Below are 24302 nucleotides of genomic sequence, written 5' to 3'. Positions count from 1 at the left end.
CCTGCAAAATTCTTCCCTGCAAAGTGAAAGCTCTTTCACCGTGGTGGTACAAGCAGCTCTCAAAGAAAAAAACTTGACATGGTGTCTCCTAACACTTTCTTAATTGTCAGCACTGTTCAGGTGAAAACAGTTAAGTGCATTGGTGGCAAATCGGTGCATGGCAGATACATGTGGTGACCACACATGCATCAGCCTTGTGTTGAAAGCAACCAACGTTGCACAAGATTTTAGCCTCATTTTCTCGCCATTATGACCATTGATGGAACTTCCACTATGCAAGAAGCTGACTTGGAGATTCTGAAAAGTTTTTTTTTATTTTTGATTGCAGAGAATAATGGCAGTTCCTCGGTCTTTGAAACATCACCAGATATTGCCATTCATTACTGCAATATTATTAGTAGTGCTGTGCTACATTTGATTTTGGTGCCAACCAATACTGCAGCCCTAACCCCATTGATATGTGAAGGCAATTTAATACTAGGAAAACCCACACAATGCAAGCGTACACTCAGTTGGCATGATTGAAGGCTGAGGGTAGATTGGAAAAGATAAGACATGCTCATGTGCACTAAGCACTCTCCTGTGGCTTGTTGTGTTCCATCTCTTGTTGCACTTTTAAAATATACATCCTTTTTTACTTTACCCTATCAGTTAGTAACCATTGTAGCTGCTACAGCGTACATACTTTACAAATTGACATTGAATGTTTCAGATTGTTTTATGCCATATTATTACATAATGCAGCACCTCTTCCTTCTAAATTCAAATTGTTTTTGCACAGTTACTTCTGTGAAAGATACTTTCATGTTGTGAAAAGCCTTATTCGGTTACTTTGAGAAGGTCTACTGATTTAAAACTTTTTTCATAGTGGGTATTGACAGATGAAGCTAACTGTACACAAGTCAAAATTTGATGCCTTCTATTTTCAGTTGCACCAAAGTTCCAATGTGAGCATGGCCAGTGGCTTTGCCCAGGAGTTACTAATCGTTGTGTGAATATATCTGTGGTATGTGATGGAAAGCCTGATTGTCCAAATGGAGCTGATGAAGGCCCTGGTTGTGGTAAGTTCAATTATTCCAGATTTTACCTAGAGACTGGAGAAGAAAACACACCTTGCCTATTGCAGCATCCACACCATGCAAGGCCAACAAGGCTGGGTGCACACATGGATGTCATGTAACACCCATGGGCCCCCTCTGTACCTGTCCAAAGGGAGAAGTGCTGAATGACACAACAACGTGTGTTGGTGAGGACTTGCAGCATTACACTACTTGGAATTTTAGCTCTGTGGCCAGGAACTAACCACTGGCCTTTCAGGAGGTACTCCTATCACAGCCCATTTAGAAAATGCTGCTTGCCTTTGCCTTTTACTCAAATATAGTGAAGCTGAGGGATTTTTTACTTGTACTTTTTGCTGTTTAGTAAAAAGACAGTTTTCTTCTGCATATATATAAGCGGGTTACACCACTATGAACATAAGTTTTGTCTTGCATAAAGCATTCCCGCTTACTGTAATGGCATAGTGGCTATGGCACCAGTTCATATTTACATGAAGCATATCTGACGTAATGCAGCATGTTTTTATATTTTTTAGTGCTTCACTGCTTCCAATATTAAGCTTAGTGCCTTTGTTCCTCTCAAAGCCTTCACATTTGTATCTTGGCTGCATGCTTCATGAACATTTCTTTCACTAGACTTAGAAACGACTTAGAGCACTGTGTCATTTAACAAGCACACACATTTTATACTTTGTACTGTTGCCTTGCCACCATTTCTGATAATAGTGCAGTGTTGCTAAGTTTCTTTCTCCTTAGCTCCAGCTTATTGAGGCAAGGGGATGATCCTAAGGGTGAAATGTACCTTTTTTCTTTTTTTCTCTAAATAGACCTCAATGAATGCCTGATTGCTGGAACTTGCAGCCAGCACTGCATCAACAGCAAGGGATCATACACATGCTCATGCGAGCCTGGCTACTCTCTTGAGCTCAAGCACAAATGTAAAGCAACCAGTAAGTGTTTGGAGAATTACAATTTCTTTTGCTGGAAGTCACTGACATATTGTTAGAAAAATTTGGTTGACTTCTTCAGAGTTGAACATCAACATACTTTGTAATTCTGCCTGTCTTATCGCAAATTCAGCTTCACAGGGGCTCTGCATCTATTAGAGCTAAATGAAGAGTATACAAACAGTTTGGATTACTCAAATTTTTGCTTAGTTTGCATTGAAGAGAGTCAGTGTTATTATTCAGTGGTGCATGATGAAGTACCAGCAGTTATGTCTTCTCTTTAGATATCATAGGAACTTTTATCTACTGCAGTGGTCTGGTTGCTCATCTGTAAGGGAAGTTGACTTGTACAACAACCAAATATCTGGCATATTAAAATAATAAAGTAGATTTGATCAGAAATTATATATGTACAGCTCATGCATTGTTTTTAATATAAGTGGTTTAATGCACTTTGAAGTTTCTATCGTGTGGTGATCACAACACCTATCACAACTGCCGCTGAAGATAAATGTAAGCACCCAATCTTTTGTGTCGTCCCCCCCCCCTCCTAAAGACAGGTCTGATGCCTTCCTGGTGATATCAAACCGACGTTCAATCCTGGTTGCGAACCTGGACACAAGCTTTCTGGAGCGCGTGCCTGTAAAAGTGGAAAACGTTGTAGCAACTGCTTCGGACATGGCCACCAACACCATTTATTGGTCAGATATGAGTGTCAAGAAAGTTTTCCGGCTGACTAAAGGTGGAGAACCACAAGTGGTCAGTGATCTCTCCAAGCCTTAATAATGCATTTTTCGTCACCTTAAAACCAAATGTTCTACTTATTTGCATTAACCTGAATTAATGAATTGTGAATGTGGCATAGAAAGAATGTTATGGCAATGAACTGTTTTTACACTTATGGTGTAACAAACAGATCAGTCATATATCTGTTCATTGATGACTACTCCTAAGTTGAGCACTGGATGTGTCAAAACGATCATCCTACTATTAAAATTGTCATTCTCATGAATATTTCACTCTAAATCCAAGCCTTGCATTGTTTGAAAAATGTTTTGATAGATTTTATTGAGAAATGTTAACTGTTACATATCATCTTAGGTACTGTTTCATTGTTTTTTCTAGGTTATTTCTAGTGGCCTTGATCTGGTGGAAGGCTTGGCTGTTGATTGGGTGGCACGCAATCTGTACTGGGTTGACTCTCGGCTCAAGACAATTGAAGTGTCAACACTGGATGGAAAGAACCATATTGTTCTGCTGAAGGAAAATATTAGTCAACCGAGAGGCTTGTCTCTGGACCCAAGAGAAGGGTATACACCTTTAGTGTCATTTTTTTAACAAAGGTTTAGACCTCGAAGGCCTCTTGATGGAAGCTAGAGAGGAGACAGACACATGATAGCAATTTGCACATGCATATGTTCCTACTTATTGTTGTCAACCACAGTGGCCCATGGCTACTACAGATATAATTATAGCCATGCATTACTGTGAGGCAGAGCAAGAACCCTGCTACACTGCAATGCACTGTATACCTTAAATGGGGGTGTGTTCTTGCCCAAACTTGCAGTGCAGTAGTTTTCCATGCGGCTACCATACCATCACCATGATGTTTGAAGTCATTTGTAAAATTCTTGGTAAACAGAACAGTTGCACGAGGAAATTTCAATAGGAGTGCACTGAATTGCACTCTCAACCTGCCTGTGCCACATGTTAATGGTGTCTTGCAGACATTCTTTGAAGTTCTCCTTTAACTGGTACTACATGTCTTCTGGTTTGTGCCACCACAACTTGTGGGCCCTGGCACCCTTACCTCAATCCTTCTGGTAATATGTCTGTGGTCCTGGTGCCTTAGCCTATTCTCTTCATGAGTGTCATCTAGCTGCTCTTTGGTGTGCCTGCACTACTGTTCAGACCATGGCAGCATGTCACGCCAGAAATTCTCTTTCCTAGAGAGGTACTTTACTTTTTGACGTGCGTGTTGAACTTGCATGAACACTGCATTTTTTTCTTTAGGATTTTTTTCACTGTGGTCTTCTCTCCTCTTTTGTTCTCATCAAGGAAAATGTTTGAATTGATGCCCTATGAAATTGCTTGATTTGATGATGCAGTTCCATCAGCCTCACTATAAAGGCACCTGTTGTGGGAGTTACTACGTGGCGCAACCTAGTGCTTAACACATTGGTGTTCTGACATCCAGAACCTGAGCTTGAGACACATCATCAAATTTTTGTTTTTCCGTTTTCAAAGCAGGGTATATGTTGATCTATGTGAAACCCACCCACAAAACTGGCAGACTGCAGTGACGCCAATTCCTTTAACTCAGTCAATGCAAACAGCAATTATTAGCTTTCAACTCGTCAATGTGTTTAGAAACTTTCATGTGATCATGAGAAGAATGTACTGTAGGAAGCAATCCTGTCCTGTTCTAGAGCAACAAGCAATGTCACACATTGCATACAGCCTCAAACTTATTACTGATGGCAAGCACCTCTTTATTGTGGTGGCATACTGCGCTGATTTAATAGTAATAGCTGGCGTGAAGCTTTTTTTTATGTGCATGTCCCTGGTCTCTCATTCACTGTACTGAAGCACTTTCCTTCTTACTGCACATCATTCTATGCAGCCCGGGGATGCTGCCTTAGCCATGAACGGACATATCTAGCCCACTTCCTTCCTAGCTTATAACAGTTTATCTCAGTCAAAAGTGTACATTGAGTAGTGGTTAGAGAATTTGGCTTAAACCCACATAAGTGTTTGTTCAGTTCTCAACACCACCACACATTTTTTGTGTGTGTTTTATAAGGATTGTTTGAAATTCTTGTGAACAGACCAAACAGACACATTCTGCCTATTCCCTAGCTTGTAACTACTGTTCACATTAAAACCTGTGCTTCTTAAATTAAAAAATCATTGTCCCTCATGCAGCTATTGCTCTTCGGCCCCTTCCATGCGTTGGACGGGTTCCGTCCATGGGTTTGGGTAAGAATGGCCAAAGACAAGCTGAGCTCCTCAGTGGTACTTTGCAGTTTCTAGCAACAACATGGACGAGTCTAGCATTGTCTCGGTCTTTAGTCGGGCCTTTGGTAGATGGCAGCACATAATCCATGGGACAGTGCAAGCAGAAGAAAATTATCCTTTCTAAGGAAGCAAAACGTGTTGGCAACACGTTTATAGATAGTTTGGTATATGCTTGAAACGCACTGGCACTACCTGATTACATAGTTCATTCACTGTTTTCTGTGTTACTGATTGTTTTTGCCTGTATCCAACTTTCAGGGTTCGTCTCATGTTCTGGACTGACTGGGGTGAAAACCCGCGTGTTGAGAGTGTTGGCCTTGATGGTACCATGCGCAAAACAATTGTGCACACAAAAATATACTGGCCCAATGGTCTGACCCTTGATTTACCAAACAAGCGCATTTACTTTGCTGATAGCAAGCTGGACTACATTGACTTCTGCAATTATGATGGCTCAGGGCGCCAACAAGTGCTGGCACACAACCATGTGAGTATTGCTGAAGGCCATAGAGTGTGTATGAGTTTGGTTGAGCTTACTCCACTCGTTAAACAGTAGTAATTAGGCTTACTTCCAAGTGCCTAAACTCCCCTGATAAAGAACAGCGGCTCTGCACTAACCTCTCTTCTCCATTTGTCGAAATATTCCATCAATAAAAAGCAGCGTCATATGTGAATTTAATGAGTAAATGCAGATGGTAGTGGGTTTTCCTAAAAAACAAAACAAAAGATTGATCAGCCTGGAAAAAATATAGATTGAATGCTAGTCAAAGACATTGGTTGATAGCTCATGATTAACATGCAATTAACTGATTTAAAAATGAGAACAATTCTACCTTAATTTCTTCCAGTCATCAGGAATGGCCCTAGAATCTAGTGGTAGGTAATGATCAGATATAATATTTGGCCAATAGCACAGATTGTAATTGAGTGACTTCACTGCTTATCACTACAGCTGGAGTGAATAAAGAGGCAGATTGCAAACGACAAGGTGGCTTCACACAATGAAATACACAAGCTAACAGTGCATGATTATGACACATCTCTCTCACTAATATGTGTACTTGGAATTGCAGCGAAGATGTTTGATAAGGGTTCTATATTAGTGGTCATCAGGCTGTGGTAAATCCACTTGATAAGTACTGTAATTGTCCCTCCATTGTCCATTGTCACAATTCTTTAAACTTACTGGGTTATCTTCTTGGCCAACAACATGAAGCTGGTCACTGATTTAAGGGAGAGAATGTACCAGAACTTATTGGAATTTGAGCATAGTATTGACAGCAAGTTGCCAGACAAAAATTTATAAGCAGCAGCTGTCAATTCCCTTACATACTGCTTAGTGCATAAATAACACTTTCATGTGTAGGGCTTGTTGTTTGCCTCCATTTTTCAGTACTTATTGCGCCCACACATATTTGTATGGTGAGTTTCATAGCAATTTGTGTCCACATTACAATGCCTGAATAGTCAGCTAGGGTGTTGCCTAATAAATAACAAACAATACTTCCACTTAGCCATATTTTACCCTGAACTTATGACTTTATCATAACTATTTAGGGTGCCAAAAAACAACACACAGCACACAAGAAGACAATGGGGCAGAGCATCTTTTTTCTTTGTCTTCTCTTGTGTGCTGTATGTGTGTTCTTTTTTTCTTTTTTTGGCCCCTTAAAATAGTTATAATTAATCGATACCAACTTGCCCAACAAGAAGGTCTCATGGCTGCATTATAGGTGCTCAAGCAAGTGGGCTCTGGTAGCAGCATTTGCATGCTTGGTAAGGATGATTGATCAAGGCAGGTAAAGGAGCACATAACAGTGAAAAATGAAGCACATTGTAAATGCCAAGTGGGCATTGGACAAAGATATGTGCAAGCAAATAGTGTGTGGCAGTGGAAGCAAGAATGCATACCTGCAGCAGCAAGGGTACACTGTAGCAAACATTAGTTCTAAGAGAGAATCAAATTGTGTAAAATGAGTGTGGCCACATACTGGTTAAGTGGGATACTGTATTATGGGTGTTCTGTTCACTGAAGGTACTATGTCTGCATTTCAGCTAGACTTTGCGTACTGGTTATTTGTACTATCAACAGTATGCAAATAAGGGAAGTCGCAGCATGGAGTCTTTTGATCACTTAGATCTCCATCCCCTTTGCCTTGTTTTCTTTGTGCTATGTGTGATGTGAGCTTGCTGTTTCTTTTGCAAGGAAGGGCGTGACAGTAGGCTATTTCAATCTGCTGATTATTTTGGAACATTTGAACATTGATGAGAGGGAAAAGAAATATTTTAAGGAATATAAGCCTGATATACCAATTTAAATTTACAGATGTAGAATGCAGGTACAATCATGGATGAAGTGTGCAAATGCAGTGTACATTCCAAATGTGTCTCTTGTGTGTGTCTATTTTTTCAGTATCTATTGCACCCGCACTCCCTCACCATCTTCGAGGACACACTGTACTGGACAGATCGTCAGCTGAACAGAGTATTATCCTGCCAGAAGTTCAGAGGTACCAACCAAACTGTTGTATCTCATCTGGTTAGCCAGCCCCTAGGCATTCATGTGAACCATCCAGTCCTGCAACCACCTTGTGAGTAGCTTTTTATGTCACTCTCGTATGCCATGTTTCATGGGACAGTTTTATACCTAGCAGTGAGGTCTGAATATTGTCTAGTGTTGTTTGTATGTTGTAATGGAAAGAAAACTTGATACCACGTGTGTTTTGCCATGTGTGTATTTACATGCATGTGTATGTGTTTTTCTACGCACTTTTTCTTAGTGCTATCAGTGTTATAACATTTTCATTTGCTTGAGAGTTAGACAAACTTAATGCATCGACCACTTTTGTGTCATGATTATTCTGGGCATTCCTAGAAAGGTAGGCCTCTCCGTGAGACAGTGCACAATGCAGATAGCAAATTCTAGAATTATTGCAATCGCCTTGAGCTGATCTAGAAGGCTCACTGTTGCACTATAAGTAGAGGCTAATTGCAAGCTGCATTTTTTGTTTGATATCCACCGAACAAGCTAGTTACGCTTTCCTGAGGTGTTTGCTTTACGTTGAGGGGTACAGGTTTTCTGCAATAAATGAACTGGTACTTGCAGCTTCACCTTGCGTCATGTTCCTCCATCTGTTTCAAGTAGAGGCTAGGCAATGTTCTCATGTCTACAAACCAATATAAAATTATTAAATTCTAAATTGAGTATTGGGTACACAATTTGAATAGTAAGTGTTTTAGTGCATTCACCACTACACAACTGCCGCTCTACACCAGCAGGAATTGGTACTGAATTACCTGGTTGGCAAAAACTTGTTCAGGAGGGTTTTAGCTGCAAGGGCTTGGGAACTATTATGACAGGTAATGGACACACATGGTATCAAGTTTTCTTTTTTATTACAGCATACAAACACTACAATAAACTACAATGCACTACAAACGCTACTCAACTGTAGGTGCAGTCTATAGTGTGGCAGAGCATTATCTCAAGTCTCCTACATGAAATTGGCATGCGTAAGAAGGGTTCATCCTATGCAGGGCAGGGGTAACTGGAAATTCCTGGGAGAGGCTTTTGTCTGGCAGTGCTCCTGATTAGGCTTATAATGGCAAATGTTTACAATTCCTGGAAATACTGAAACTGTGGAAAATGAAAACGAAACAGTGAATATACACTACCTTTGCATATTTAAAAATGTGATGATATTTCACTCTGCCTTGCTGAATAAGTTTTCAGCTGCCATTTCGATCTGTGTCCATAACATTACATTTGTTGCCTAACATCTATTCCTGTAAAAATCGCTCTTCTTGCTCTGTCGTTTTTATAACAAATGTTGTGAGCTTGGCTTTTCTGTAATTATTCTTATAGGCATTTTATTTTTACACTTCTTCCCTACAGCTAGCAACCCATGTGCAAGTGCACCTTGTTCCCACCTGTGCCTACTGTCACCATCAAGGCCTAGCCAGTACTCATGTCGTTGCCCACCTGGCTACACACAAGACAGGGCTTCAGCCAGTGGCTCATGTGTACCAGGCAAGTTTTTTCTTTGAATGATGCCTGCATTAGTGGAGTTGCTGGTGCATGCAATAACCTAGCACCAGGATGGTTTACTAGGTAGACAAGAAGCACATGAGTAAAGTTTTGAGATGTTAAGGCTTTGTTTTTAGTGGTTTTTGAGGTAGTAGCTGCTTTGCAGGTGTAATGGTTCACTAACGTTAGCTTTTGCTACAAACTAATAGTAACATAGAAGTCCGGTGCATAGGAACTACGTGTGGTTGCTTATGCCATTTTTCTAATTAAGGATGTGCTTTGCTTCTGAGATCCACTGTTAGAATTACTTTTAAATTGCTTACAAGGAGTCATTCACAAAGCTTTTTTCTTACAGTTGACACTCCATTCCTGATGCTCATGAAGGCCAACCAGCTGATTGACATCAGCTTGACACCTGATGACAAGTCATCTGGTCAAATTGTTCCGATAATTGGCATTGAGAATGGCTATGACTTTGACTATGACAAGCAAGAGGGCAGTATCTACTGGATTCAGCTGGCTGACGAAGACAAGGAGAATGTATGTTAGCATTCAATATTTATTGCTGAAGAAGTTAGTCTTGACATTCTCTATTTCTTTTCCATCACAGGGCACGATCTATACTGTGAGCCTCAAGGGTGGAAATGTAACCAAATTCCTAATGGATGGAATTATTGGTGCACCGTATGCAATTGCATTTGACTGGGTTGGAAGGAACTTGTACATTGGAAACAGGAAGGCTTCAAACATAGAAATTGTGAAAGTGGATGGAGAAAAACAGTACCGAAGGGTTTTGTTAACAAATGATGGCTCTGAAAAAGGAATTGGAAAGCCAAAGGCCATAGTACTTGATCCTGAGCAAGGGTGAGTTTTTGTCTTGTATTGCGACTGAAAACACCGCACCACATATTGCACAAACTTGGATAATAATATTGTGAACTGGTAAAGTTGGCATGGTTACAAAGAAGGATGCACAACACGAATACTGGAGAATTGGAATGGGTTGGACGACAGTGCAAAGACACAAATGACACGAGAGCTGGTGTGATTAAACATGAAAAAGAAATGCATGAGCATTTGTACAAACAGACGTAAACTAAAAGAAATTGGCAACACAAACACAAACTTAAGCACCTTTTCATATGTTTGAATTAGTGGTGCTGAAGCATCTGCAGTCAGTCACATTTTCTTGCAGACAGGTTGTTGCATAACCTAAAGAAATTTGCTGGCAGACACAGTGTCAATATGAATGTCTGCAAGTGCTTTTTCTGACTCATCTCATTTGACCCACACATGATGGCAGACGTTGCCCTAGATGGGAAAATAAAGTAGAAGCGCATGAGCATCTCATCCTTACTACATCCTCGCTGTTTGCAAACCTACCTTCATTTCAATGATGCCGTGAGCGGGAGGTCGGCAATCTTGTGTAGGGCAACCTAATAATGTGGAACAGCCAACTTCCACTATTTCTCATATCCCCCATTTGCTTTTTTAGGCCTTTTGCGAAGTGCATGCAATCATATACAAAAACATGATCAACCAAAGTGCACCACCAAACACAAAACAATGTTTACAAATTCCATGTCCAATGTTAAATATGAAATGCAGTATATTGCTAAGCTGTGGAAAAGTATATATAGGTAATATTGATGAGTGTTTTAATAATCAAGCACATCGATGCAGCAATAATGTGAGGAATGGGCATGACAGTCATTTATCTGCTCATTACAAAAAGTGCATCTGCACTTTAAAGGTCGGTGGTACTAGATACTTGAAGAACAGTAAAATGAAAAGGTAAATTATAGAAGCATTCCATAAAAGGAAAACTGGCAATAAATGTCTGAATGCACCAACTCTTGTCCTGTGAGATAATGAAATAGCATTTTTAGAAGTGTGCAACTCATATTTTTCATGCTTCTGTATACATCCTTCAGCTGGCATTCTCTCAGTAAAATGCATTTGGCTGTCAGTGCTTCTCCTATAGTACATGTTTGCTTCTTTGTCCTTCTTTGGTTATGCTGTTTCAGCTTACTTCAATCACTTAACGTGTCTGTATTACTAATTTAGCTTTTTCCTGTTTGTGCATGGGCTAAATTTCTACCTTTCTTGCTTCCAGAAAACTTTTCTGGCTTGATGATGGTGGCATTGGTGTTCCAAGGAAGCTGGCCCGAGTGTCAATGGATGGCAAGAATCCAATTATTCTAGTCAAAGAAAACCTGCGACGTCTTGAGGCACTAACCATTGACCTAACAGGAAAGCGTGTCTACTGGAGCCAGAGCTTTGAAGGCATTGTAAGTGCTATATCAGCTGGCTTATTCTACTGTAGCCCAGCCTTTTGTCAGTCCATGTGTCTTTTCAAATGTGCATGCCCTTTTCTCATTTATGCCACATTTGGTAGGAGGATAGCAGCTGTGATGTAGAGGTATGCCCTAAGTGTGAAATGAACCCATCACAAGTTCATGTTGGGTTATGCATTCACTAACATAAATATACATTTTCAGATTGAAAGTGTGGATTTGGATGGAAATGGCCGCAAGACCCTAATTTCTAGTGTGGCAGCCCTTGCCAAGCCTCAGGGGCTAACTGTCTTCAGTAACAAGCTTTACTACCTTGACTCTGTGCATGAAAAAATAGCACGAGTTGACCTTCCTGATGGGGGAAACCAAGTTGTTCTTGAGGATAACACTCCTGGTCTGGTCACCTTGAAGGTATACGGCAAGAAACCAGGTAAGTTCATTTTATACCACAGAAAGTAAGGCATTTGAGTGGAAATCGCAGCTTTTTACTTAACACAATTGGAAAACAAGTTTTTAGGAAATGTGTATTGAGTATTTGCCTCACTGGGAGGCAGTCATTAAATTTCAAATATTTGCTACAGCTCTCAATTATTGTTTCAGAAAGCATGGAATGGTCTTTATAAAAGTGTCAGAACACTTTACACGGGGTATTTTAGTTTGTCCAAATGACTAGTTCAAATAGCATTTACTCAAGTAGCACATCGCTGTATTACATGTTTGCTTAAGTTCATAACCTGTCATACTGTTTTCAGGTGACAGTCATCCTTGTCGAAGCAACAACGGTGGTTGCGAACAGCTGTGCATTCCTGTCTCCAACAACCAGAGACAGTGCATGTGCAGTACAGGCTTCAAGGGCAATGGAGACACATCCTGCATGCCATACTCGTCGTTCCTCGTGGTATCTGAGCTTGACAAAGCTCGAGGGTTCAGTCTTGAAGATCATGGAGAAGCTATGCAACCGATTGCTGGTTCAGGTCAGTACTTGTTGCTTGTACTTAGGTTGTTGGCTATTATGATAGCTTTAAGAATAAGTGAAATATATGTACAGCCATATGGCTCAGAGCAGCGGTGTACCTGCCGTGGTTGCTTAGTGGCTATGGTGTTTGCTAAGCACGATGTTGCGGGATCGAATCCCGGCCACAGCGGCCACATTTCGATGGGGGCGAAATGCAAAGACACCTGTGTACTTAGATTTAGATGCACGTTAAAGAACACCAGCTGGTCCAAATTTCCCGAGTCCCCTACTACGGCATGCCTCATAATCAGATCATGGTTTTGGCACATAAAATCCCATAATTTAATCAATTTAATTTTAAGAGCAGCGGTGTAGCAGTGTTTTGTTGTCATATAGCTAAATGTGCATTCATGAGAAAAAGTCTAATGATCCCAATTCCCTATTAATAAGCAATATATTTCCCGAAGCCTTGGCTTTATACACTTGCCCTCGATGCGGTAGCATAGCAGGCTTAGAACATATGCTCTGGCGGTGCTCTGCGTTACACAGCGACAAGGACAACACCCAAGAGCGTTGGGACGAGGCTCTCCGTAGCCCCAAACTAGAACAGACATGGGCAGTTCATCGGACCCACGATGCTGCCGAGAGGCTAGGCCTTTCGGTCCTGGCGTGGGGGCAGCCCACTTCGGGCTAGGAATCTAGCGCGACCTGAAGGACCTGAATAAAGTTTTTCGTACCATACCATACCACAGCATCAGCAAGAAATTAGAATTTCTGCTAACATAGCCATGCAACATGGAATCATTGCAATGCACTGCATTGCTTGAACACAGTATGTGGGCTGTGCCTCATGATTTCAGCCTGCATGCCTAGTCTTTGAAGAAAAAAATTTGCATGCCTCCTGTGATCTTCAAACTTTTGCTTGCAAGTGTACAGGAAGAAAGGCTCAGCAGTGCTCTTTGAGTGGCATGCTTAATGAAAACAAAAATTGTTCCATGTCTTTAATATTAAAAATAACACATGAATGCTTTAATTTTTTTATAGCTTAATATTATGATAAATTATTAATTGGCTCTTCTTACCATGAACTGCGCTAGTGACTATGAAAGTGGTTCTACTATATGGTGATTTCGCCATAAACTGAAAATTAGCCACTATTCTAACATTATCATATACAGTGAAGATGTTGAAGAAGTGCAGTACATATATAATGGAAAGTTGCCCACTTAGGTAGTGCCATTTGTGGTACTTTTGTTTTCGGAGCCATTGTTGTAAGCTTGGCTGTGGAAGCGGTACTTCATGAATTGAGCGCAACAGTTTAGATAAATGTTTTTGTATTTTCAGGACACAACATTCTGCATCTGGACGTGCATGTAGCAATGAATCACATTTATTGGATTGAGTTCAACCAAGGCGAGCGCAACGGTATTTACCGAATTAAGCCTGATGGCACAGATTTGAAGCATGTGATTGCTGATGGTATCGGCAGCAACGGTATACGTGGTGTTGCTGTGGACTGGGTTGCAGGCAAGTGTCATTGCTTTCACACCTTGTGATCTACTCTACTTTATTTGTTCATTCCATCTAGGGAAGCATGAGTGTCTGATGTATAGTCAAGGCCATATCTTTACAAAAAGATGGATAGGTGGGCTAGTTCATAATGCATTATAATAAAAACTTAGAGTGCTGAAAACACAAAGGACGTAGAAAAAGAAACACACACCACATGTGCTCCTATCAAATATTTATCTAGTAATAGATGACTTACGAGGGTAAACAATTGCACTTGTGCCTTTCTTCATAATGGTAATGCTTCAACCAGAACAGAAGCTTTTGTTATGTAGTCTAGGACACATTATACATCAACTTTAATCTGCCGCTCAGTGGCTTATGGCAATGTAATGCTGAGCGTGAGGTTCTGGCATGAATTCCTGGCTGCAGCAGCTCCATTTTGATGGGAATGAAATGCAAAAATGCCTGCGTACTTAGATTTAGGTGTGTGTTAAAGAACCCCAGACAGTCCGAATTCATCCAGAGCCGTGCACTGTGGCATGTCTCATTGCCCCAAAGTTGCTTTGGGACATTGAACCCCATGAATTAATCTGTACGTCAACTTCGTAGCCTTTTAACCTTCCATAAGGCACCCATGCCAGTAATCTAGCATTGAAATAACTCAGCCACATCTCTTCTGCTTTGCTTTAAATGATGTCTAAATGTCATAATAACCTCAGGTTTAAATATGTGCCACATTATGGAGCTTGAAGAAATGATGACAGTGTGCTGACTTTCAGCACACTGTATCTCAACACAGCTGTCTGTCGTCGTCTATTCTTTATGCTCACTGCATGACACTGCTTCTACATCATGCATAGCAAAGAAGCCCACCAGAAATTCTTAGAAATATCAGCACATGCAAGATGCCTGACATTGATGTCACAAGGAAGAAACCACAAAAACTGTCTTGATGCTTGGTGACAGCTTCAAAACAGTTGCTTTGGTTCTTGTGTAAGCTGCTTTGGTCTGGAATCGAGGTCTGTCATGCGCACTCCTTGGGCTTGGTGAAAAGACAGTCTGCGGATAGCAAACATTGCTGTGAACCATTTCAACCAAATTTTATAGTTGTGCGCAGCGTAAGGATCTCGCAAGCGGAGTCTGAAGTCGCCTTTCTTTCAAACACTCTTTTCAACAGAAGCCTGTTCCTCGCTTTTTTCTGGATGCTTTATTTCGTAATATAGCAGATTTCCATACGTGGCCGCTATTGGCGAATAGTTGACATCAATCAAGAAAGGTGTCTGGATCATTGTGCTTCATCTTACTGTTACTGTGTATATTTATTGGCACAGTTTAATAAATAGGCTGAAGTAAGTGAAAATACGCTTTCAAATTTTGATAATAATTTTGTACTTTTGGAAGAAGCCGACTATTATCTGCTCACGCTCAGCCACGGTTGCCAGCATTGCAATTAAACTTTGGCCACCCTGCTTATCGGTGTCATAGCCATCCGGTCTTGATAATTTTGACTAGTCTTGAACACTCAACTAGTCTATAACCACACGAAACTTAGAAGTCAGGCCACATGCATGCTTACCAGTGGGCACTCATTCCTGGCCGCTCCTGGTTAGATTCCTCGGCAGACTTTGCTTCGTAATGAGCTAATGACAGCATTTCAAAATCGGTCGATCAAGCTGGTGCAGGACAAAGCCAGTCCACACTATGTAGTGCAGCGAGATAGGAGCATAGCATGAGCACACACTCTAGCCCTGTTGTGCTCAAAGAAAACGCTGCAGTTGCATATAGCTGCAGTCTTCTACGTAGCACAGATACTGTGGTCGCCGCAGGGTGCTGCAATGATTCTACTGACTGAGTGGACTGCGGCTCACTGAGAACAACTGCATTTGGCATGTTGTAGGTGCCAAAATTGGAAATAGTGGCGTCTATGTGAACATCCAAAACCAAATTTGGACTGTGCACCATATTGACTTTCAGTAGGGAGAGCATTGTGGGCACATCCTGCTCTGCCTAGCCTTTGCAGTGCAAATCATTGAAGAAGGAGCGGAAGTATTGTGAACGGAGCGTTTCATTGACAATAACTCTGCTTCTGTTGAACGCATTGAAGTACTTTTTGCAGCAAAGTATTTCTGAAATAGTCTGATTTAATTTCAAGTGCATTTCTCAACTTTGATAAAAAGTGGTTCAAGGCCCCTTTAAAGTGTTGAGGTCATCTTTTCAGAAATAATTTTCAAAGCACCTTTAAGCATTGGGAATGAGTACTACTTCTTTTCTCTTGTACATTAAGCATGGGAGTATAACAAGAGTGTTTTTCTTCTTTTGTGGAACATCTTGTTATGGGGCTTAACTATGGTTTAGTTCTGTTTTCTGCAGAATAATACTTAAACATCGCATTTTAGTAGCCCCCCCCCCCCCCCCCCTAGGAAAAACTTCGGTACAAGTATTTAATTGATTTTTATAGGTTTCATCTTATTGGATTATGAAATGATAACCTTGATGTACCAATAAAGCTGATAGCCTTTATTGGGCTATTGGATTGTGAAATAGACCTAATTCACTGATAAAGCTGATAGCCTGTATTGGTCTATTAGCTTACAAGTGTATTTTTGTAAATAGGGGCACTGTGTACCAAATTTCTTTGCTCTCTACAACGGTGCATTAATTGTTCATTTTTATGCGGAGCTTTATAGGCAACCCTCCATGAGTTTGCTGATCATTACTGCTGCTGCTGCCTTGCCAAATAGTTCACACACAGGACAGCACTTATAAAACGAATTGTGGCCTATATATAGCCCCATCTGCACTACCCCTACAGACTTGGTAACAGCCAGCTCTTATGTCTACGAAATTACACAGTCAAACATCAAACAATACCTTAATATCCTCAGTAGAACAAACATACAGCTTGGAACACATAATTCCTTTATTAATGCAACGCCTTCTGTGCCTTCATTCTCTATTTGCTGCACATGCTTTGTCAGTTTCTTGCTGAGCAATACTACTAATACAAGTTTATACCATGATCACTACTTCTAGTGCATCTATTGAACCTATAAAGCATTTTATTTGTCCAATGCAAGTTTATACCATTACTTCTATTGCTTCAATTGGGACCCATAAAGTATTTTATTTGTCTTATGGAACATTGTATTACCCTGATACAGGACTGGCAAAATTATTTGTAGGACCTGTAGGTTTTCCTATTGGACCTATGTGTTTCATATAAGACGAATACAGCAGAACTTCGATTTGGGCCATTTGGTTCATGGTTGAACAGTTGGCAAAGCAGCGCTAAAAAGCACAGGGACAGACACATACATAGTACACAAAAGGACTATGTATGCTAAGTTAGTTGTAAGTCAGTGCCTGTCGTATGTACCATGTGTATCTGTCGTTGTGTTTTCTAGCACTGCTTTCCCAACTATTCGACCAATAGATACTTCTATTGAAATTTTCATTTTGATTCATTTAACGATAATTTCCAGACAGAGAGTTCCCTGTTTGATTCAGGCTAAGGGATGTACTTTTTTTCAATTTGAGAGTATAAACGAACTCCACTGTTGAAATTGTATTTAATTTTTAATCAAAACTGGCAGAAACCAAGCATTTATATCCACAAAACAAGAGGATCAGAAAACAAATGCATTCTTTACGAAAACACATTCCTGTCATGTTGGCTGAGCTAAACAATGTGTACATTTGCATTGATGTTTTTATATATTGGGATAAGAAAATGAAGTACATAACAAAGGTCCTCAGAGTAGGTTCTAACATGTTAATAAGGCACGTTGCTGGGTACATGGTGCATGATTTCTGGTGGTTCTGTCATGCCTGGTCTCTTGCTATGCCACAGTTCTGGTAAAAAAGAAATTTCCATGTTAATTTAGCCTCTATAGTCACTTGGCTACTATGGCGTTCTCTTGAGCACAATTTATGAGCACATGCTCATAATTTTTCATAGCTATAGCAACTGCATTTTACTGTAAGAACAAAGCAATAATGTCTGTACTGAAGTTTCATTGTGTGTTAGAGAACTTGTGGTGGTCAGGATCACTAATCCACAGCCCTTAATTAGTGTATCTCAATGTCAAAGTATAGCTTTACTACACAAAACCTGGTACCTACAGCAAACTATTCTGGGGTCAAGTTATGCGCTTTTTTGCAGTGTGACAGAATATTAATAACTATGCATGCAGTTGCAACACAAGATCTTTTCTTAATATTTGCTCTCTGTCAATGGTTTTGTGGGGTTTTTTTATGCAATAAAATTACGAAAGCTGTTGTGTGTAGTTGTGGAGTTTATCGGCGCAGATATTTTTGTTTTTCGATTTTTGTAGAAGATGCAATTTATTCCAGGGTGGGTTAAATGCATAAATATATGGCGTATATAAATGCTAATAAAACTTGTCATTTTCCAGACTAATTGTTATCTTTCACATGCTTGTAAGGAGGGACATGATTTAATAATGTGTATTTTATCTAGAAGTATGTTAAACGTGAGCAAAAAAACATATATACCTGCATATTTTTTATTTTGTTGTTGTTACTTGTCAATGTATATCAGGCATTCAATTGCATATTTTACACACACTTTGTGTGGCCCCCTTACTCGTTTACACACCTGAGGCTTATAAGAAATTTTTAATTAATTAATTGCTCTAATACATAATTATTTTATTTTTGCTTGTGCTTCCAGTGACAGATAATGCTATGGCATGCAGCTACTCTTCACTATATAGTATAGATGCTGGTTTTGAAAGAACTAGCCCTTGTGAACATTTCCTGTAAAGAAGACATTGTATGACACCCGCAGTGTGCAATTGCATACTAGACATTTTTGTCCTCCTCTTTTCTTCAAGTTATTAATATTTTGCTTTCATTCATTATTGATGGTGCACGCATGTGCTGCAGTGGCATTGTTTACATTTGTCACATGCAATTATATTTTTTTCCCCTCCTTTAGGAAGCATCTACTTCACCAATGTCTTCCCTCATGAAACATACATTGAAGTGTGCTTGTTAGATGGCTCAAATAGGGTCATATTGCTCAAGACTACTACCGACTCTCCTCGAGAAATCGCAGTAAATCCTGTGAAGCGGTTCCTTTACTGGATTGATTATGGCCAGTACCCCAAGATTGAAAAAGCCTATCTGGACGGAACGAACCGTGTACCCATTGTAGTTACTGGAATCAGCAATCCAAGGGATTTGACAATTGATATTGTTACTCATGATGTCTATTGGGTTGACTCCAGAGAAGACGCCGTTCAGGTATGTGCTTGTAGCTTTAGAATGCCCTTACATTGAACTCTCTGTACCCTAGGGCATCGAAATAAAATAAACAGCCTATATTGTTTTGATGTCCTAGGGTACATAAAATACAATTTTCATGTTTTGCTAAAAATACAGATCTGCGCTCATTTTAATGCCTATCGTGTATGTGCGCTCCAAATTTATGGCACCGATCATACAAATTTATGAACACTGTATATTTTGCATATGGATGGCATGGGAACTTGTTAGATCAGTTAAAGAAAGTATCAAATGAAAAGACTGTAAAATTTTTGTTTGCTTGTCATTTTTGTGTGCCAAGCTGATGAAACCATTACCTTTAGTTTTATTTCTGAGGTGTTTTTAAACGCATTCATTGTGTTGTCAGTCACCATTGGGTCACAGTGGTGATTCCACATGTGTGCTTAGAAAACTTGGTTGCTTTATGAAAACTTCAAGATGGTGCTGCTTTCATGTCTGGGGCGAATCAGTTGTCAAAACTTGCTCTATCCTCGACTAGTAAATTGCTACAAAAGGCATATGTAGACTGCAGTCAGCAGATGGCATCATACTGCAGGATTGTAGCAGTCCAGGTTGTTTCTCGATAGGCTTGCTACTAATACTACATACTAATTCTGGATAACTATTGTTAAAGATTTTAGTAAAACGCATGCACAAAGCTTGACTATGAAATTAACTATTGCACTTCACCATGTAGATAAAGTAAGTCATAGTTTTATTGCTTGTGTATTCCAGTCCCTCTGCAGAGATGGAATTTGCATAGCTACTGTAGATGTGAACATTAAGTGCAAACAGCCTATTTATGTTTAGGCAAGTTCTCAGCACAGGAATTAGTTGATTTCCCATGTTTATTTTCCATATACCCTTATTTACTTTCCATAGTTATTTTTGCAGCCATACTTTGTAGAATTTTTTTACTGAAATAAGTGTATAATTTAGTCACTCTTCAACATTCTCACCAGGCGCCCTGCGCTTTAAAAGGTTTTCTTTTTTTAATTTCTAGGTGGATTTTGATTAAAGTCGCTGACTTTACATATTTCAATGTGCTAATTTAAGATATGCATTCTTTTCTTGCCAAGTAAATAACTTTTTAGAAATTAAAAGAACATTTTGCATAACTTGCTTGGAGGGAAGATAACTTACTAAACTATATATGGTGCAATAAAGATTGAGATACAAAAATGATGCTTATTGAATGATCAGAGTTTACAATGCTACAAGAATGAATGCTTTAGACTGATTTGAGCCAAAGCTATAACATGTCAAACTTTTTAAATTAAGAACCCACAGTAACACCAAGGGCAAATGTTTTTTGAAAATTGTTTAATAATATTCCTTGATATTATAGGCCTACTGCATCTCTAAATGTCTACCTTTCTGACAAAAATGTAATTATTGTGATGCTGTTTTGAGAAAATGAGAAAGAACATTTCATGACATGTTCATTGTGATAATGGCAAATGCTAAATCAATCAAGGATTATATGAGGGTCGAATCAAGCAAAAATAAATGCTGTACACCAACCTGGAGTAAAGAATTGCAAATATATATTTGGGCTAATTTTCATCTCCAAAGGGCAGTGTCTTCCCTTAAAGTGACAGTTGTATTCAGTAGCAGTTTCCATAATGCTTGCTCACTAGTTTTTTCAGACTCAGAAGTGGCTGCACTAATTTCTAAATAATCAGATAGTAATCAGGTAGTCCAAAAAAATAATTTTTTAAAAGGAAGTGATCTTAAAACACTAGTCAATGTTTCTTTTTTTATTGCTCTTGCACTTCCGAACTATGGTATCTAGCTATAATCATATGTTTTGCATTCACATGGTGGGCAGTTTAGTATGCTGCATGCACCATTGTAGTACAGTGCAATAAAATACTGATGTAGCATGTGACAATGATTGTGCCTTACTGTCAGATAGCATAATGTAATTAAGAGCATAAATTTTGTAGAGCTGTACTGATGGGCTTCCTCTGCTCTGCGTTCAAAATGCAGAGGCATGCTTAATATAGAGTAGGTGCCTGTGGTGGTCGCCATCTGGTCAGACATGCAGGTACTCATGCAAGGCCACTAGTTGAGCTCGTAGTCATAGTACTTAATGGCTTGATCACTGATGATGACTACCGTAACACTGCAGCATGGTAACACTTGCTGTGTTAGTTCTCACCACACTTCTGCTAGTGTATCAAGTTTGAATGCGATGTCCAGAAACTATGGTTTGAAATGGATATCAGTCAATCTTTATTGTAGGATATACCACTTTGACTTCTCTCACACCTGCGTTTATTCCAACCATACTGTTGCTTTGGCTGCCGTCAGAGCTTAGATGGTAAGCCAGCGATCAAGAGAGACTGGTTGATGCCAAGTTAACACAAGCTTCAGCTGAGTTTACAAAAATGAGCCAAATGGCTCTAAAAAGCCAAAAAATCGCATTACCAATGAATGCAAAGGAGTAGGTGACAATCTGAATGACGAACTTCATTACGAGTTGTGCTATTGTCGGTAGATCGTCTCTGGAAAATTGGCTAAAGCGCATCTATGGTCTGAGAAAGTTTGGTCACCTGTATGCATAGATTCTATACTCATTGGGGCAATGCCATGGTAAAGTTGCAATAATTGAGCAGGTCTAAAAAATTACTGTCCAATAAATCAGTCAGCAACTCTGCATTTTTAATGTCTTTGCACATTATATGGCCAAGACAGCTGCTGTGTCACAAAACCTCTCATTTTTTGCTGCTAGATGATTTGCTCTGCAGTGTGATACGTTCATTTTCACATTGAATAATTTGTTGGCCTGATGATAATTTCTTAATTTCCAGAAAGTTTCCTTCTCTGGTGGAAACCGGCAGTATGTCAGAAAAAACCTTCCGAACCCAATGGGTGTGGCTGTTTCTGGCCAGTATGTTTACTGGGCTGACAGGAATTTGCGAACCATCTACAAGGCTAGCAAGTTCCAAACCAACACAACCGGTCCACCAGAGCCAGTGAAGTCTGACTTGAACATGCTGCGAGACATTGTGGTCTTCGACAGCTCTAACCAGCCCCCTGGTAAGTGTTTTTTGTACAATGCTTAGAGCAAGCAAGAGTAATTTTTTAGAAACTTCAGATCACTGTTCCTTCTAGCCTCATCACCCTGTTCAACAAGACCATGTGATCAGCTTTGTTTCTCCATGCCGGAATCCTACAATGGCACAAAATGGAAGTGTGGGTGTGCCTCTGGCGAGTTGGCAGATGATGGGCGCAAATGTGACAGTGAGTGGTTTATTCTTGCCAAGTGCATTGCTATGGGGATGCCTGTCATTTTAATTGTGCACAATGCTGTTTACTCTAGTGTCTAAGGTCTTCCTCGTCTTCACCACCCGCCGAGAAATTCGAAGCCTTTTCATGGACCCCCATAAGACAAGTGTGCCATTCCAGCCCCGAGGAAATCTCACAAATGTTGTTGGCCTTGACTTTGACTATGCTGACAAGAGAATGTATTTCACCCGTAAGTAGTCTGTAGTTCACCTTTTCTGCCTTGGGCTCTTGGGAACTGGAATGGTGTTATATAATATTTTGTTTTGCCAGAAATTCGCCCAGATGGCAGCATTTCCTGGGTGAACCCTGACAAAATGGACATTCATGTTGTATTGAACAAGACAATAAATCCAGAGGGTATTGCTTTTGATTGGACAGCAAAAAAGATCTACTGGACTGATTCTGCCAATCGCAGCATTTATGCCATGAACAGGGATGGCACTCAATTAGTCATGATTGCCCATGTGGAAAGGCCCAGGGCTATCGTGCTGGATCCTTGCCAAGGGTAGGCTTTCTTTTGACTTAAGTCAGTCTAGCAGACAGGTTCTTCCATGTGTCACTAGCATGTTCTTCCATGTGAAATTGTGCTCCTTACAAAATTAGGTACATGTACTATACCGACTGGGGACGTTATGGAAACACTGGCAAAATATACCGAGCAACAATGGCTGGTAACAACAAACAGGCAATTGTGGAACAGAACCTGACCCAACCAAGTGGTCTTGCATTGGACTATGATGATAAGAAGCTTTACTGGACAGATGCTTTAAGGTAAGTCTGCAAACATTTCAAATTTTAGAGCAATATAGGATTTGTGTATGTACATATATTCAAATAGATGTGCAGGAGAGGGCAAATCATGGAGAGGAAAGCTTTTGACTTATGCAAGTGCATGCAGAAAATAGTTGATATAATTTTCATGAGCCAGCAATTTTGAATTGTGGATGCTGGTTCTGCATACTTGCCGGGCTCTGGGCTGTCCAATTATCATGGAAGTTTGGGCCCTACTGTGACTGTCATCACCGTCAACTTAAAACTCCTTGTAAGGCTCTCACAGTGGCCTAAGACAATGAGCATAAAGCATAGTGGTCTGAACATGTGCATAAAAGCACTTTGTAATACTTTTTAGCCATTGCTTTGGGAGATCATGTCTGTTGCATAAGGCTTCACAAATGTTTTAATGTGGCAATGGTAGTTGGATAGTGCACCAGTTTCAAATTTGATGAAGCAGCGAGAAAAGGTGTATGCACAAAAACCGCACTGCTTTGAAGGGTTTTCATTCAACTCTGAAGTACCTCTCATTAGGTAAAATTGATTAGTTTCTCTGAGTCAGTAAATTCATGTCTCATGTTCTTGCATTATGCATAGCATGAATTGACTGGGGTCATAAATTGGCTGTAATAAGGGGTAATTTATGCACCTTGTAAGATCGAGGCTAAAAGAAAACTTGTAAATATTGTCCTCGTATGTATTTTTTGCTTACTATTTCCACATTTTTTTTTTGACATATTGCATGTTTAATCAAACTTATTAAGCAGTAACTTGCGCACTTTTGTTGTCACATATTTGCCCTAATCTCTTAGTTAACTGTTACAGATTACAGTAAAATGCCTTTATAACAAAATGCTTTGGGGCCCCTGAAATAGTTTGTTATACAGGTCATTTCACTGTAAAGGCCAGCCCACAATAGAATTGGGACAGAATTATTCCTTCATTATTCCAGTCATTTCGTTGGAGAGGCTTTGGTTGTAGAGACACTCGACTGTACATATTTAGGGCAACTGCATGTAACACATCAAAGCTGGACCACTGGTAAAATGTTGCAGCCTATAGCAGTAATTCATACACTTAAACATTATGGACCTCTTGGCCCACTCAAGTTGCTGAAGAACCCCCCTTGGGCAT

General features: G+C 39.9%; 1 protein-coding gene across 1 annotated transcript in view; it reads left to right on the top strand.

The window, feature by feature from the left end:
- Nucleotides 1-24302, top strand: part of mgl (low-density lipoprotein receptor-related protein megalin) — a 259621-nt gene that overhangs the window by 191436 nt on the left and 43883 nt on the right. The window contains exons 25-44 of the mRNA XM_050193736.2: nt 930-1061; nt 1127-1246; nt 1886-2008; nt 2562-2764; nt 3131-3315; nt 5282-5510; nt 7437-7614; nt 8919-9053; nt 9406-9590; nt 9661-9914; nt 11167-11341; nt 11552-11777; nt 12100-12321; nt 13647-13829; nt 18775-19082; nt 21920-22148; nt 22224-22352; nt 22432-22587; nt 22668-22902; nt 23001-23168. Of these exons, the coding sequence (XP_050049693.1) occupies nt 930-1061; nt 1127-1246; nt 1886-2008; nt 2562-2764; nt 3131-3315; nt 5282-5510; nt 7437-7614; nt 8919-9053; nt 9406-9590; nt 9661-9914; nt 11167-11341; nt 11552-11777; nt 12100-12321; nt 13647-13829; nt 18775-19082; nt 21920-22148; nt 22224-22352; nt 22432-22587; nt 22668-22902; nt 23001-23168 (3775 nt within the window). The remainder of the gene's footprint in view (nt 1-929; nt 1062-1126; nt 1247-1885; nt 2009-2561; nt 2765-3130; nt 3316-5281; nt 5511-7436; nt 7615-8918; nt 9054-9405; nt 9591-9660; nt 9915-11166; nt 11342-11551; nt 11778-12099; nt 12322-13646; nt 13830-18774; nt 19083-21919; nt 22149-22223; nt 22353-22431; nt 22588-22667; nt 22903-23000; nt 23169-24302) is intronic.

Source organism: Dermacentor andersoni, chromosome 1, assembly GCF_023375885.2.
Source record: "Dermacentor andersoni chromosome 1, qqDerAnde1_hic_scaffold, whole genome shotgun sequence".
In the NCBI taxonomy this organism is placed as follows: domain Eukaryota; kingdom Metazoa; phylum Arthropoda; class Arachnida; order Ixodida; family Ixodidae; genus Dermacentor; species Dermacentor andersoni.
This window is presented reverse-complemented; position numbering and strand designations above follow the sequence as displayed.